Here is a 17,082-nt window from a genome sequence, read left to right as displayed (position 1 = left end):
AAGGAGATGTAGGTCTGCAATGAAATTTCATTTTTAAACTACAGCAGCTGTAAAAATTTGCTTTAAAATCTTAAAAGGAAGCAGATATTTATATATGTAAACAGAATTTTTTGTGGTTTAACCTTCTACCACATGGTCAGTTATCTGGTCTCTATCAACAAATAATTAAGAAAACGTAGTATGAATAGAAACCATTTCACAACAGCAATATTGTGCTTTCGCCAAACATTGGTTTAAAAACCTCTTTATAGGATCATCCACATGTGCCCTCATCTTTTCCTTATATCTCAGAGCTGCATCCCAGATCACTTAGAATTACATTTAAAAGTCTAATTGAAATCACTGCTCCTTTAACAGTCAAGTTCCACTATAAGGTTTTCTCCGTATTGGCTGGTCTTGTTTTTATATTAAACTAAATAATAAATCCACAGATATATGAGAACAAATGCAATTGTCCTTTATCTTACAATATGTGCAGAAATTTTGTTATTCCAGTGCACTCTTGTTTTTAAAATATTCTGTTTTTTTCAATCCACCAACACCTTTTGTATAAACAAGATACAGTCTCTATGTGGTTTGTAGAAATATGGTCTCATGGTTGCAAACCCATTTGGAATGCACCTCAGCTAAAACACCCTTTGCCTTTTATTACCATTCATTACAGCTCTGCAGAACAATCCACTGCCACAAAGCCTCACCCAAAGTTTCTGGAATGTTTCTCCTTTCTCTTGTCACATCTGAGAGCCTGATGATGGTTCCTTCTTTCCGTTCGGTTTTGAAACGTAATCGTCCAGACTCTTCATCATCATCCTCCTCCTCATCAGACTCTTCTTTTGTTTCTTCTTGAAGTTCCAGAGACCCAATAGCTGCCTAAATCACAAAAACCAGAGGACATTTGGCCTCAAAAAACCAAGTCTCTTATAAACAGTATCAAAAGCAAGCTTTCTTTAAAAGGCCCTTTCTACAAATTTTGCTGGCATCATACATTGTGCTCATATATAATTCAGGGAACATTTAAGAGTTGGTGATTTTTTTTTAAATAAAAATATCTGTACTACATAATAAATAATAAAGTAAAATGTATTTAGAAAATAAATTTGCTCTAATATTTAAGGGATTATTGAAAGTCAGAACCTCCATCTGATTAGTAGGTACTTCTGCACACAGATTTTTATCACTGAATTGACTATGATGCAAACTTTGGTTACTACCAGATTCAAATAACTGGAACAGTAAAATCCTATTTTTTTCATCTTTTAACAACTGTCAGTACCATACTGTTAAATAAACCTAACCTACCAAAAACAAAGATAACCTTGTATCTCAATCCCATTCCTCTGGGTATGTATGCCTTTACTTTGCTCTTCAAACACTTCCCAGTTTCAATTCAGTAATTGATTGGTAGAATAAGAATAGGATTGGATAAATTTGAAAATACTACATTTGTATTCTGGATGCTATTGGAATGCTTCTAGAATTTATTTTCCAGTTCTCTCTAAAACAGAAAACATTTATTTAAATAAAACAATGATCCAAATGAAAATGGGTCCCTCTCCTTCAAATGAATAGAAGTGAAAAAAAATTTCATTTTTGCATGTAGGCCTGATGAAAATGCCTAGAGTGTTACACAAGTTATACTGGATTTCTACAGCATTAGAAGTGTTCTAATATCATGTGATTCTCCACAAAAATTTTTGATTGCTGCATATTTGATTATTTCCTGTACAAGCCTACTTGTTCATTTCTTAGAGCCTGTTAAATTAAAATGCATATGCATTTTAATTCTATGCAAAGCCACTAAATACATCATAAATTTAATGCTGCTTGAGGACAGTTAAAAAATGAGCCAAATCTAACATGCAAAAACGGTTTAATCTTCTAATTAACCAGATCAGTGCAGAAATTTATATGAGAAAGGCACAGCAAGTGTGACAGTCAGGTGGACAGATATTAAATCACAGATCAAGAAAGAATTAATAGCATAATTGTGCAAGAGATTGCAAATTTCCCTATCCAGCAGCCTAACTTCATCCATAACCAAAATAAAAATGTGTGAAGCAAGATCAGAGACAGGGTGACCTGGCAAAACAGTTTCTGCTTTAAAAAAGACAGCAAACCTGACGAACTCAAGCTCAAAGCTACTCCAGCTTGGGTCGGGTGAATAAATGATCTGTGTCCTTAGTTACAAGGCTTTAATGGGCTACAGATCCCAAGCTGTGTTATCCATTCCAAACAAACTTTTAAACATTCCATTTCCTGACCTCACAAAACTGCTTTAAGATAAATAGCTAAGAGAACAGTCCAATTTTACAAAAGGTTTTAAGGCTTGCACGTTACAAATATATTTATTTTGGTGTAACAGCTTTATCATATTAAAAAAAAGCAGGTAAAAAACAGGCAAAGCAGAAGAAAAAAACCACCTTCAACTAGACTGAAAGAAATCCAAACCTCAAAAGCAAACCCAAACTGAGCACAACTCATCTAATTAACATATCTACATATAATCAAAACACCTTTGAGAGCAAGCATTTGATACTTGTGGAACAGAGGAGGGATGTTAGCAAGGAAAGAGATGCTAACATGGTTTAATGAAAACAAACAACACCAAGAGAAAGACAGGGTTGGCATTTTACTTGAAAAGAGGGACTCCCAAAAGAGCAAGGAGAAGCAATATCTCTATTAAATCAGTGTTTTCATAAATATCACAAACTCCATAATTTTACTGTCTTACTTCTTTTTAGAAACTTTTCCTTCAGGATCAGGATTTGGAAGTCAGAACTGGAGCAGCTGTTTTGCAAGACATGCTTACTCTACACTGAGCCTCCTGCTTTACTCTAAAGTACAAACCCCAGACACATCTATGGCCCTTAAAAGCTACAGTGGAATTCTGGTTTTTATTAATCAAAGACTGGTCTCAGTCCTGTAATCTCATCTGTGAGTGCTAAACTTAATCATGCAAAGCTCTATGTGTAGCTCAAACTTTAGAATCAGAACTAGAAAGGGTAATGAAGTCTACATTGTCCTTAAAACTTCTGCTATGTTTTAATGAAATGTTATTAAAAACCCTGAAACTCTGTTGCATTTTGACAATTATTCATTCTGGGAAAAAAAAAAAACTACTCTAAAAAGAAAATATCCCAATTTCTGACAGACTATCAGACAACTACTTACCTACAGAACAATAAAAAAAAATCCAAAGTTTTCTAGACTGGCATTATTCTACTCTTACCCATTTATACCAATTCTGAAGCCTTGTTCTGACTCACTTTATTCATCAGCATAATGTTCATGCCACCCATTAACCAGCAACAGCCATACAAGCATTAAATATCAAAGACAAAAAAATATCAAAGGAGCCAATGAAAAAGCAGGCACCAAGGCAAGGCAGTGCTGGAGAATGGTAACTGACCCATGTCCAAATCTGATTACACCCATTACACCTTTTATTGAGGGATTTATGCAATGGAGACCTAAACATGTCTGACAGCCACCCATATGTTCTCTCCACACAGCTCCAGGAAGGCTGGCTGAGCAGGGTAGGAGCATACACCCTTCCCTTGCAGTTTGTTCTGCAGTTGGAAAATGCAAGATTCCTACATGATCTTTTCCATCTCCAGCTGAACAGAAGAAGCTGTTTTGCCAAGATACAGCATGAATGGATTCTGTGTTTCTAAAAGACACAACTGCAGACACAGAATTAAGCCATACTATTACTTACAGGATTGGCTTTAATACCTGCTAATCATGAATATCTCTGCATAGATATTAGCAGTCCTTGAATGGCCACTTGAGGTCACTGGACTGGACTCACCAGCCCAGGCTTCCCAAAGGGAGCTTTACATTTCCCACTATGACACCTTGCACAAAGCTACCAAAGAGCTTTGCTGACCCTTACACAGAAACAGAATGACCTTTCTTCTGCCACGAGGTCAGGGGCTCCTGCCATCCTCATTCAATAACTGTGCCCTAAATCCCACTAAAAGCCACTGAGCAGGACTCCTCACACTGGGTTATGATCTGCTGGGAGAAGGGCTGAGTGCTCCTGCCCTGAGCAGCTTACAGGCAGCTGCAGGAATGTAAGAGACACGGCCCAAGGGATGCTGCAGAAACACTGACACAGCATGATCCTCCCAAAGACGGGATGCCACCCACCCAGACACGGGATCCCCCCAAAGTGTTAAGGAGAACTTGGTGCCAGACATTCAGAAGATGTGCAAAAACAACTAAATTAAAGGTGAAACAAAGAACTTATACTAACAAGCCATAAAAAAGGAAGTGGAGGCATCTGCTACAGGTTAACACTGAAGAAGATGCAGTTGTTCAATCCCAGGGGATCAGGAAATAGTAGGGCAGATAGGAGGAGATTATCCCTATTCCAAGGGCACCTCGATTCTACAGATGAAAAATGGAACTGAAAAACAAATCTAAGTGCCTTATAATATGTTTAAAAATTGGCTGGTTTGATTTGCACTCTTTTCACCACTTCCCTCCAGGCTGGCAGGTCGTGTTTTCAAACCTAAACAACAGATCTAAGTGCAGAAGTTTTGGCTAAGCACAGATGCAACATATCAGACATAATATGTTATTTTGTCTACAAAAAATAGACATATGGGTCTTTTTTTTCCCAAGCCTTTATTCTATCAAAAGAAAAGCAGTATGCAGCATTTCTTCATGAAATGCTTTCTTGACTAAAGTACTCTTCACTTCTTATCAGCATAACACAAGACACAGTTTAAATTATGGAATGATAAAAATCCTCTATCATTGACTTCACAGATTACTTTCAATATAAAACAAAGACATTATGAATTCTAATTTCATGAGATTTAATTTTTATGAACATTTCAGAGAAGTAATTAGTGATATTTTCCCTCTAAAATATTTAGGACATGATACTTCATGTGGCTGTTCTGTCACACCTATTTGCTGCTGAAACTTCTGGGTGTTGGGTTTTGTTTTATACCTCAGGAAGACAAAATTATTTCCTGAAGTACTGCAACATTTTTCAAGGAAGTCACAGAGACTTGTTTATTTAAAATTCAAGTTCTGCAATTTTGAGCACTGTTTCAAAAACAAACTCTACCTGCCTATTCCTCACTTCTCCCACCTGAGTGCCACTTGTAACAATTCACTCACCTCCCTTATTCACGTGTTTCCCCCATCACGTTCCAACTCCCCAGCCAGTCAGTTTTTCTCTTGGTTTACAAAAAGATTTCTTATTTCTTCATGCAATATAGTAAGAGGCTTTAGCTGATTTTAATGTGATAACTGCTCAAAATAAGACACCCAACATCCTTCTCTGTTACTCAGATGCCAAATTTCAACCAAGGGACAATAATGTTCTTTCTTTGTACCAGATCCATTACAGCTCCACTCTTTTGTTGCAGGAGAATGCCAACCCTTACCCCTGTTTACAAGCACTGAATGTTATGAGATTTAAGGTAAAGTGCTGTTACTTAAATCTTGAATAAAGAACAGAACTCTTCAGAGCTGGAGGCAGGCATCTGCAATGAACAGAAGTGAATACTCTAGAAAGGTTCTCTCCCATTCTTTAGAGAGTGCAACTGTGAGCCTACTGCTAAATGGAAGTAAGATCCATACAAAATAATAAAGTAACAAAAAGATGGCATGGTTTTGGAAAAAAGAAACCTGTGAAAGTCTACAAACCATGAGAATAAAGCCAAAATGTAGAGTAACTGAAGATATGGCCAAAACATTCACCATATATGATGAACAAATTCCATAAAAGCTTCCTTTACAAAACAAATTTAAAACTTTCATCACTGGTACCTTTTGAATTAAACACATTTAATTCTGAATTAGACAAATTTAGACAATGTGAATATTAGAGAATTCTCATTCCCAAAATGAAGCTGTGGTTTTTTACAGCAATAAGTTTGGCATTGAGTCCCAGCTATGCATTTAATTTTATATGATGTGCATGTGTCCATCATCTCAGAGTGTGGCTGCAGACACCACAAATGCATCAGTTCACCTCCAAAACATCAAAACAAAAATGTGTATCAATCCAGTGAAGGAATAAAAAGTGTACAAGGATGTCACAGCTCTTTTGAAGGGCAGATTTAACACTTGGGAAGCAGGAAATTAACGACATGAATGTGTATTTTGTGCAAGATGTTACACTTGCAACAGTGGAGGCTGAAGGATGCAGGTGGTCCCTTTCAATGCAGAACTCCACCTACCAAAAAATGTTGTTTTACCAAGATAGGTTTGCTACAACTGGAGCATCACAGCACACCCAGTTGTGAGAACTTCATACAGTAATGCTGCTGTGTCTTTGAGGAATTAATTTCCTGATGAGTTAAAGCTCCAAAGAGGAAATACACTCTGACTACACTTCTCAGCAGGTAATCCATTCAATCCTATTTAATTAAGAACTGGAATAAAAGTAATATTAATGCAGATTCCTGGTGGGGAAAGGATAAAAAAATCTTACATCAAAAACTTGCTGCAAATTAAAAATGGTTGTGTACTCTTGCCTAATAACAAAAGGAAAAACCTTGCAACACAGTTGAAGTGGTAAGATAAAAAAGCAACTCTTTTATGAAAGCTGCAGCTGCACAAAATATGGCATTGCACATGCATGATACAGGATTGCTATAATTTTTATAAGGTTAATTAATTAGTTTATCTAGCCAGTACATCCAATAGGAAATCAGGTATGCCAGTAACCCAGCCCTGGGTCAGTTGGTCCAAGGACTCCTTCCCTTTTTTCTTGTTATGTCTCCTAGGTTCTGGTAGAACATAAGATGTCCTTGTCAGGAATTATCTTCTTAAGAATAAGACTAAACAGAATTTCAAGAATGTAAAGTAAAGGTTTGTTAAATTGTGAGAGAGGGCAGGGAAAAATACTAGAACCTACACAAATACGTATTAAAAATCTACAAGGCTGTAGATATATGAAAAATATATGAAAAGCTAAAAAACCTTTAGGCATCACTACCAGGCTATAATTAGTGAATACATACTTGGCAGACTTTACCATAAGCTTTCTTATGGCAAATGAAGGAACTCATCCATTTTCCTCACTGAAGAAGATAAATCTCACAGGAATTTCAGTCTCAACACAACTTTCAAAACAGCAATCTCTTTGCCTGTCCAAAACACCAAACCTTCCATGCTTACACCCCCTCCCTCAAAGGGGGATACCCAAGAACTGCATGTACATCCCACCAGCAACAATGATCCACCTGGAAAGGGAAGCACCACAGCTCTTGGAGATTTAACAGACTGTGCAGTATTACTGTCATTTCCTACCCAAATGGGCCCCTGAAGTTTCTAATGTTGAAGCCAAAACTAAATATGCACATTTTGGGCTTTCCCTTATGATTCTAATCCCAAGGGGAGAGGGGATCTGGTATGTTTGACGATATAGATGCTATCACAATTCATTTTATACATTGAGTACTACCACCAATAATTCAACACTGGCAAAGTTGCATCAATTCTTATCCAGCACAATTCTATGTATAATTCTATGTACAATTCTACAAAATCAAATTGTAACAGAACTTGTTATTTAAAGTTTCCATTAAGTTCATGACATACCTCTTCTGATTCATTAGCCATTGTCCGGGTTTCTTCCAATTCCTCATCAGCTGCATACTCTCCTTGTTCTTCCATTGCTTGCTCATTATATGATTGCATGTAATCTTCATCCTAAAGCAGTAAAGATGAGGGTGAAAAAACACAAGGCCAATGAATAGGTGAGGTCTGACTGCATTGCTGCAGCTTCCAGAGTGGAAGAGAAGTATTGCATCTCTGGGAACAGTAAACTGTGAGTGATATGGCACACATACAGCATAATCAGCAGGGCTTTTAACTAGACAGTGATTTCAAAATTATCAAAACCAAAACAGTTTCCATTCATATCCCAGCAATGCCATCATAAAGATCCCATTTAATACTGTTTGTCCCAGTACTACTTCTATACATTTGCATCCACTGATTACAAATTCACGAAGCAAACACTGCAGGACTTTCTGGCCACAGCACATATACATTAACATCAGATTTCACCCCATCAAATACAAACATTCTTAAAGCATTCTGCAAGGGCTTACATATGCATGGGTTCAACTCTGAAAAATTATGAACATAAAACAAAAGCAAAATCTTGCTTAAGTTTGCTTGTATTTTTCAAACACTTCACTGATCACATACTGTTTTGATTAAGATTAAATCATTTCATTAACAATTAAAGTCAGTGCATGTTCCCTAATATGCCGCTTAAATTATATTGAATTATGCAGGTGACATTTTCTGAACTAACCTCCAATCTCTTTATTCAGGTTTAGACAGTTCTCAGTTACAAAAAGGATGAACAAGCAGGACATCAATCACTTTGGGATATTAGCACCTTAAAGATGTCTTTAGCAGGTCAATAATCTTTTCACCTTGGAAGGACTTTATCAGATCTTGTCTAAAGCCTGGATAAAAGCTTTTGCATTAAGTACTTCTAACAATTGGCAGTGTATCTCCACCACACAAAGCAGTTTTCTTCCTTAAGGATACAACCCTCAAGGTCATGATTCTCAACTGCTTTCCAGCATGACAAAGGAGCATTACCTACCGCCAAACAAGCTGTCAACACAAACTTTGTCACAGCCTAGATAAAGAAACTGGCAGACAGTGATAATAGGTCTAATTTCCCCTCCTCCCCAGGGAGGTAAACAGATTTTAAATCAGTCTAAAACCCTATGCACGTGAAGCAATGTTATCTTTGAAGATACAATAGAAGGAAACTCACTGGAAATTCATCTAGGGGTTCATTGATTTCAAGGTCTAGCACTTCATCTTCTTCTCCAGGCTCTTCCCCATATTCTATTTGGTCTTCTGTCAGCTCAGGATCATTGCCTTCATAATGTCCTTCCTCTGCATACTCTGAGGCATATTCTTCAGGTGCTTCAGATTTGTCATAACCAATTTCATCTTCCCCTTGGTCATACTCAGACTCGTGTTCCAGTGAGGGGTCGTTGATGGACTCGTACGATGTCAGGATCCCAGATGTGGCATTGAGGCTCACTGTGACACCTGGAGAGCTGTGGGACAGGGGCACAATTCAGAGGCTCAAGTCTAACTGGCAACTACTCACAAAGATTCAGCAAAACAAAGCCAACAAACGTAAAATCTCCAAGTTGGTGGATAGAATTATACCCCATATACTGTTTGACTCCATGCCACATCCTCATAATGCATACTAAAATGCAGCTTATCACCAGCTGCAGGCTATTTGACCAGGGGAATCAAACCAACCAGATGGTTTAGCAGGTCAAACTGGCAAAAGTCCTGCTTGGTAACCAAAGCAGACCAGATTCAATTTTAATTCCAAGAATAACAAAAAAAAATACACAAAATGACTATAACTGCATCTATTTTCCTAATCTTTCAGAATACACTAGTAAAACACTTTTTACTAAATGCATTAACATTGTTCATTCTTGATTATTGAATTCAAACTTGCATTTTTATGATAGATTAAATGTTCTACTTAATATAAAACAAATAGTCAAAACTGTAATGTAAATCATTAAGACATTCTTAACCAGCACAGACACTGAAAAAAAACAATAGAAAAACTGGCAAGTTTATAATCTTCAGGCAGGCAAAGCAAAGCTCAGGGTTTACTGTTTACAAAAGCCAGTGCCATCAACACAAAAAAGCAACTAACCAACAGCAGACTAGTTCTTGATTTGAGAGCTCTGTGTATAAGGAAAACAAAGAATTATTTTTTTTAAATAACATTCCTATTATTCTCCATTTTCTCAAGTTTGGGGAAACAAGACCCAGGCAGCTTTGAGCTATTTGCATGTTTAAGAGAGAGAAGATTTAAAACAAAAGTGAAGACATTATGCAGGATTATCATTATCCTCCCAACTACAGAAACACGAGGTTGACAGGAAACATAAGGGCAAGGGAAAGGCTCTCTCTGGCAATAAAGCTGCTAATAATGCAAAAGTTTTCTACAGAAACCTGCTTCCACTGAGCAATATTATCACATTTGAGATGTTTTATCACCACTGTGTTTGGTCACACAGCCATCTCTGCTACCCAGGTGTCTCAAGGAGGACATACAACGAAAAAACAGCCAAGAACTGTAACTGGGATTCCCCTTCTTGAAGGGAACAGTCCCACCCTCCCTCCTGCATGGAGAAAATGACAGCCAATGAGAGATTTGATGGTGGAGCATTTTATCACATCCTCATCAGTCCAACATAGGGACTGGAGTCTTTATCCTAATTACAGCTAATACAGGAGATCTCAGAGATGGAGATCTATGTATGTTACACATATACATACATTCACAGCCCTTCAGATGACATGCCCTGCACAGCATGCAATAATGGAAAGCTGGAAAAACAGGCCAGTAAAAGCAGCAATGGCACTGCATCACTTTGGCATTACAAGCACTTTCTCTCCTACTTCACTCCAGCTTGAAAAGCAAAAACAACAAGACACTCATTTTGACTTGTAATGCCCATAATTCAGCTGAGAAACTGTATTACTACAGGGTATTCACAGGGCAGGATTCTCAGTAAACTCCCATGGAAATGCCTTAATCCTATTAAGTCTGTTCAAAATTTTCTGCTATGTAATTGTACACAAATATTTAAGTCACAAATTGCCTTCCTCAGAGTCTTAGGAGGTAAGATAGATTTTTAAAAGAAAGATGGCAGAAAAGGACTACATAGGAGTGATTCCTTTCCCTTGGTCCTAAAAATTAAGAGCCAGCCACAGTTAAGGGATAAAGGGTTTTTACCTTGGTATTTAATAAGGATCCTTAGGGTGCACCACTTCACCAAAGTGGAATGTACCAAAATGCACACAGCACATGATAGATCCCAGATACAATTTACAGACCTTACAAATCAGCATATCTAACGAAGATGCCCCAATTAGAGGTTTGAATGAATAGTGTGATATTCTCCCACCCCAAGGAATTCCCCCCTGGCTGGGCCAAATCTCCAATTTACAGGCTGCATTCTAGAGAGGACCTTGGTTTCCCAAGATAGTGTAGGGTTTTCCAGCCTCCTACTACAAGGCCTTCAGGATGTTTGGTCTCCTGGCCTAACAGAACACTAGGACTATGATAAATTATCAGACTTAAGGAATTACAAGTATGCATGCTAAGTGTACTGAGGATACATAAAACTGATATATTAAAGAAAAGGCAAAAAAACATCTGGCATCAGAAGGAGGCTTACCACAGTAAGCAATACTGAGGCAGCAAAGAAAGCCCTGTAAGAGCTTATAATTAATTCTATATGCACAGCAGATGACACTATTTCTTCTTATAAGCTTTTTAGAAATTTGAATAAATTTATTAGATCAAAATTAACAAGAAATAATTTTACTGAAATGTTAACAATGCTACTAATCACTAAGTATCTGGCTAGGTAAAAAGCAAAACTATTTTAAGTATATACCAATAACTTCAGTTTAGTAGTTATTAGCTATCAGTAATAGGAGTCATTCATAGCTTTGAGTTGTCCAAGACAAGATTCAAAAAAGAAATACCGAAATTCTTGTTCCTCTTCATTGTCACTTTGCAGAAGATCATCATTCAGCTCTTCATCTGACAAGTCTGACTGATTCTAGGTTTCAAAAAAAGTCAATCATGAACACAAAGATACAAACTTAACTAAGTACTGAAGGCTAAATATTTTTCATGAAGAATACATCCCAAACTAAGACCATATCTTCAAAGAAATTACGTAATTCAGCAATAAAAATCACACAACACAAGATCACAAATCTTAAAATACATCTTTGACAATCCAAAGGAAATTTACAGAACTCAAATTTGTCTATCAACACTTTTTCACTAATGCATTCTCAAATATGGCCAAAGATGACACCTCACTTAAGACAGACCAGGAAGGAAGAAAGGTTAGCTCTTGTACACAGCCTTGTGACCTTGATAGATTAGACAAGTCCAGAAAACACATGAATTGCAATTTCTAGAGAGAAGAAATAGGAGACTGGAGGAAAGGATATGATAAAGAAAACTGAAAAATCATGATTACTTTGTAAGAGAAGAAAAAACCTCCGAATTGGTCTCTCAAATTAAACAACTTTCAGTTGTTTCTTTTTTAAATAATTACCCCCTAGGGAGAGATAACTGCAGTTCTGCTGAGTAACATTTCCAAACTCTAAGTAAAAGGGCCAGCGAGGTTACACAAAGATAGATTTATCTAAAAGTATACTGGGATGAGATTAAATAGAAGGAAGTTTAGCCTAAATAACTCAGGGAAAACTTTCTAAGAAATCCATTATTACCCCGTCACATGAGTCCATACCCACAGATACTGCCCTGTAACATGGCAAATTAAACAGAATAAAAAAGGCACAAAAACTAGAATACACTGGAGAATCAAGTACAGGTTAGCATTCACATATATAATTTTTAAAGATAAGTAAGTAGCTTTATCACCTCCATTCAATACTAACCACTTCTGGTTTTGGTAACTGTGTAACAAACATCTGCAATCATTATCCTCCTGGAATTGTATCCTCTTTAAACCAGCACATGAGAATAAGGAACCTCCTATCTTTAATAGGAAATGGTTACAGAAGTTATAATAATTTCAAGAAGCTAACTTTCAACACTTAGAAGATGGTTATAAAAAACTACAATAAATAAAACTCAACTCTTAATATAGAGCTGGGTTTCTTAACAACCTATTCATCTCCAACTGGAACTTCAAAAACTACTTTCAAAATTAGTTCATTTAAAAGATAAAATATAGAAATAGGTGATCTGTCAATTTGATTTCTCAAACATGTCTTCTCCTATGGATATCTGGCAAATCCAAAGGTAAATTTAGCTCTTTTCCCAGAGTTCAGTCCTGGAAATAGGTACCAGCAGGAAGAGTCTATAGCAGACATGGGGAAAACTTGTTTATGTTTCCCAGTTTTAGCTGCTGACATATTTTTCCCCTCACTTTAAAGGGGGAAAAATATGTTTCCTCATCAGACAACAAGGTAGCAGATCATGCACACTGAGTGTGAACTTTCACAGCCAACAATGACTGCTTTTTGATTTCCTCTCTGGTAAATACTGCTGGTATTTTGACAAGTGATTTTTAACAGCCAGGAAAGTGACACTTGGATTAAATTTTCCATCATGATAATTAGCATTCAGGAGACCTAACTGGGTTGAAAAGAAGTTTTTCGCTAAGTTTTATTTTAAAAAGTCACACTTGGAGGTATTTCACAAAAGGAACCAAAGCCCTGGGTGCAGAATGCTCTGGCAGTAAGGCAGACCTCAGGTACCTGTGGCTGTGCTTTGGGGAGGTGACTGTAAAATACATGAGGTCAAACCAAACACCTGAACTGTCTAAGCTGAACAACATTCACACTTTAATATCTGAAATAATTCACTTTAATGCACATCTCTTACCTTTTTTCCAGTCAGCAAATCCTCTCCAAGCAAGTCATCATCAAGTTCACTGCAAAACAAACAAATTTAAGAAGCTGAACTTTACAAAACAAACCCAAAAACCTTACAGGGCATATGCTTTAAAAAACTGCCTCAAGGAGGATTGTTGCCAAGCCATCACAAAGCCTATTTTAGCAAAGCATTCAGGGAATAAAAGGTTTTTACTTTTCGGTGAAACAACAGATCATACATATTAAATAAGTCTGCTATTGCACAGTCACTTCATTTCTATATGCTCTCCTTTCCATATTCTCTCAACTAAACACAACATAGGAACAGGCACAGCCAGCCAAAACACAGCCATTGTAGATCCTTCACTCCAAGGCCACTTGGACACACTGTCCAAACTCCAAATTGCTGATTTCCAGCTCCCCAGGGAGGACATGGGACAGGAATGTCCTGTAGGCTCAGTGTACAGGTCCCCATGTGGCCCAAGCTGCACTCAGCAAGGAGCTGGGAGCCTGGAAAGCTGCCTGGCTTGGGAGCCTGGACCTGTCCTGAAAGCCAGGCTTAGACTTTGATCTTGCATAAATACTTCATTTCCTCCTCCTCAAGTTGAGGGTAAGGTCAAACACACATTTGTAGGGTGACAAAATCAAATGCATGTTTCATCAGTTCCATATTTGTGCCCCAAAATTCAGGAAGCACAGAAATATTGGCTTACAACACTTCTGCCATCACAGTGCAACTGCCCCATAAATACAATTCAGTGCAAGGAACTACATTCCAGGTGAGCTAAACTTCAGACAAACTGCTTAATTTCATTCCTCCTTCAGTGAAAGGACTATCTAGTGACAGGGATGACCAGATTCCCTTCAATAACAAATACTTGTTACTGACAAAACCATGTATTAGAATATGCATATCAATACTACAATGAGATGCCAGTGATTTGAAATATGAGCTGTACTTTCAGAGACTATCTCTACCTGACCACCTTAAAAAAAAAAAAAAAGAAACAAAACCCACCACCCCTTAGGTAGTACATAAAACCCAAATCATCCCAAGTGAGAACAGCCTATATGAACTGGAAAGGAATTTGTGTAGGAGCTCCTTAGGACTACATGGCAAATGCTTGAAAATGGGGGGACAATCCCAAAATGTACAGCAGTTGGTTTTCAGATGGATCAATCTCTTTCAGAGCCAATTACTGTAGAGATAACATAGGAGGGAAGGGGTAGTGAGGGTTGTAATACTCTTGTGGGCTAGGAAAGAACAAATGATACACCAAATAAGCCCTAAATAGGACATCAACATCAATATACAGAATTTATCCACTATTACTGATCACAAACAGGTCCAGGAATGACTGAACATTAACAAACAGCAATTGTTTTGTGCTCAATGGAATATTAAACAAAAACTGGGAGATAAGACATATCACACATTCCAAAGAGCAAACTGACTAGAATTTCAGCCTTTTCTTTTAGACACATTCCAAAGAGCAAACTGACTAGAAATTCAGCCTTTTCTTTTAGAGACAGGAGAGTCTATGGAACAGAAATGGCTGCAGAAGAATTTCCTACTTCAATTTTGTCTCTTAAAAAAAAAAAAGAAAACACTGATCTTTCCAACTGTCAGTAATCTGACAAATGCACCAAAATGTTTGAAAATATTTCCAGCACTATGGCCAACCATGACAGCTTTTAATAAAACTGCACTAGAGAAATTCCAAGAGATGGCAAGAGCATATGTTGCAGCAGCATTCAAAGATAAAAACCAAGTCTGGGTAGCAAGAAATTCAGATTAAGGAAAGGAATGCAAAAGAAAGTGAAAGATTAATTTAGTTATCTGAACATACCTAGGCCTATTTACCACATTATTAAAAGGATCCCTGAAGTGATTGTTTCGGAAAAAAAATAACATTTGATCTCCAAAATTAACTGCAAACATATTCTAGATTTTCAGAAACTCTGACCTATTGCTTGACAGTCAAAAAAATTAACACTAGGATATAAATGAAGTTTGTATCAGAAGCAAAAAGTAGTTCACAGGGTGCCCTTCAAAACCTATTAAAAAATTCAATATCATTCAGTATTTTCATTGATAAATTAGAAAAAGAAAAATAACCATGAGTAACTTTTTTAGTAAACAAAGTAACAGTGAAAAGGCTGCACAGTAAAGTGGAACTAAAAGTACACACCTATTCTAGTTCCAAAAGCATCTCACTCTTGCTATCATCAAGACACAAAAGTCTTAAAAGTCTTTCCAAAACCACAATACCAGGAAATACTGGGTTAAGATAATTTTGGGTTTGCTGCTCTCATAAGAAAGAGACAGATTTTCCTCCCCTTCCTCAACTCCCAATGCCCAACATTTTCCTCACTGAATAAATTTAGCCTACTCAAATAAGAAAAAAATAATCCAAAAAAACCAAAACACCAAAAAAAAAAAAAAAAACAAAACCAAAACAAAAACAAAAAAAAAAGCAGACAATAAAAAGTGGAAAATTTTCAGCCAGCATAGAGAAATCTCAAAGAGGGGTCTGAACGAGTGAATTTCAGCAAAAATCAGCTACTAAACCTGCCCTGTCATCTTGAAGGAGAGCACCAGAAATGCAGGTTTTTCCCAAACCCAAGCTTTGGGCTACTTAATGAGATAAATGTACAAATTAAGGTGATAAAGATGCCAGACTGGCCCTTTCAAGTCTCCAATTTCATAAGCATGCCTCATTAAACATGAGCAGTAGCAAGGACACAAATGTTTCAGGAAAAAAACTTGGAAAAATGGGGAAAAGTCTCCAAGAACAATGTTACATTTGTACTCCCAAATAACTGGGGCCTTCCAACTCTCAGTTAACACCCTCCAGGGTTTGAGAAAGGACAGAGATATGAAAATTCAACATTTAATTATATATGAAATAAATTACTACTAATAAATATATTACTTCTATATTTAAAATCTTATTATTTTAATTATTTAAGTGACTGGGGCATGGGACTCAGTCAAGTAACAACACAGCAGGAGCTGATGGTTGATGAGGATGTGTGACTACCAGAACTCCTTCATCTCTCCCTCCCAAATGATGCTTCAGTTGAAAACAACACATGAAGCATTAAAACACCAAGATTACTGTGTTCATCCAGACTTTTTTCCATCTTTGAGAAATTATGTCCTACACTGAATTAGGCCAGGTAGGTAAAACTCCTAAGCAATTACATTAGGCAACATACCATGTACAGCATTTCTAATTGCCAAGACAACCACAGAACTCAACACCTACAAAGAGAGCTTTGCAATTTGAAGAGAATAATATTAACAAAAAAAAATATTCCAAGACATACAAATAGCATTTTACTAGATACAGTTGTAAAATGAGATTTCTGAAATTATCAGCAAGATGAAACTCTAGAATCTTCTGCTCTGCAACTGAAACCACTTCCCTCACAATTTCACTACTGAATTTTTGATAATCTCTCTTAAATTAAATACAGCTAATAATAAACACATAAATGAAAACATTTTTCTAAAACTAAGTCCCTGTATACTTCAAAGTCTCAGCTCAGTGCAAATACTCTAAAACTACTGTCAAGTCCTATTAAAACCAGCTTTGCACAAGCAGAGTTTGCCACTGGGTAAAAGCTTCCAACTTCTGATGTAACAGCTGCTTGACTCCTTCA

The 17,082-nt window shown here is 36.9% G+C and overlaps 1 protein-coding gene across 5 annotated transcripts in view; it reads right to left on the bottom strand.

The window, feature by feature from the left end:
- The window catches only part of RBM33 (RNA binding motif protein 33), a 99,832-nt gene that overhangs the window by 69,664 nt on the left and 13,086 nt on the right, over positions 1–17,082 (bottom strand). For all 5 annotated transcript variants that reach the window (XM_036399908.2, XM_036399917.2, XM_036399926.2 and 2 more), the window contains exons 3-7: positions 13,424–13,472; positions 11,539–11,615; positions 8,771–9,062; positions 7,570–7,680; positions 699–870 (exon numbers count right to left, since the gene is read on the bottom strand). In XM_036399908.2, coding sequence (XP_036255801.1) covers positions 699–870; positions 7,570–7,680; positions 8,771–9,062; positions 11,539–11,615; positions 13,424–13,472 — 701 coding nt within the window. The remainder of the gene's footprint in view (positions 1–698; positions 871–7,569; positions 7,681–8,770; positions 9,063–11,538; positions 11,616–13,423; positions 13,473–17,082) is intronic.

This window comes from Molothrus ater, chromosome 1 (genome assembly GCF_012460135.2).
Source record: "Molothrus ater isolate BHLD 08-10-18 breed brown headed cowbird chromosome 1, BPBGC_Mater_1.1, whole genome shotgun sequence".
In the NCBI taxonomy this organism is placed as follows: Eukaryota; Metazoa; Chordata; class Aves; order Passeriformes; family Icteridae; genus Molothrus; species Molothrus ater.
This window is presented reverse-complemented; position numbering and strand designations above follow the sequence as displayed.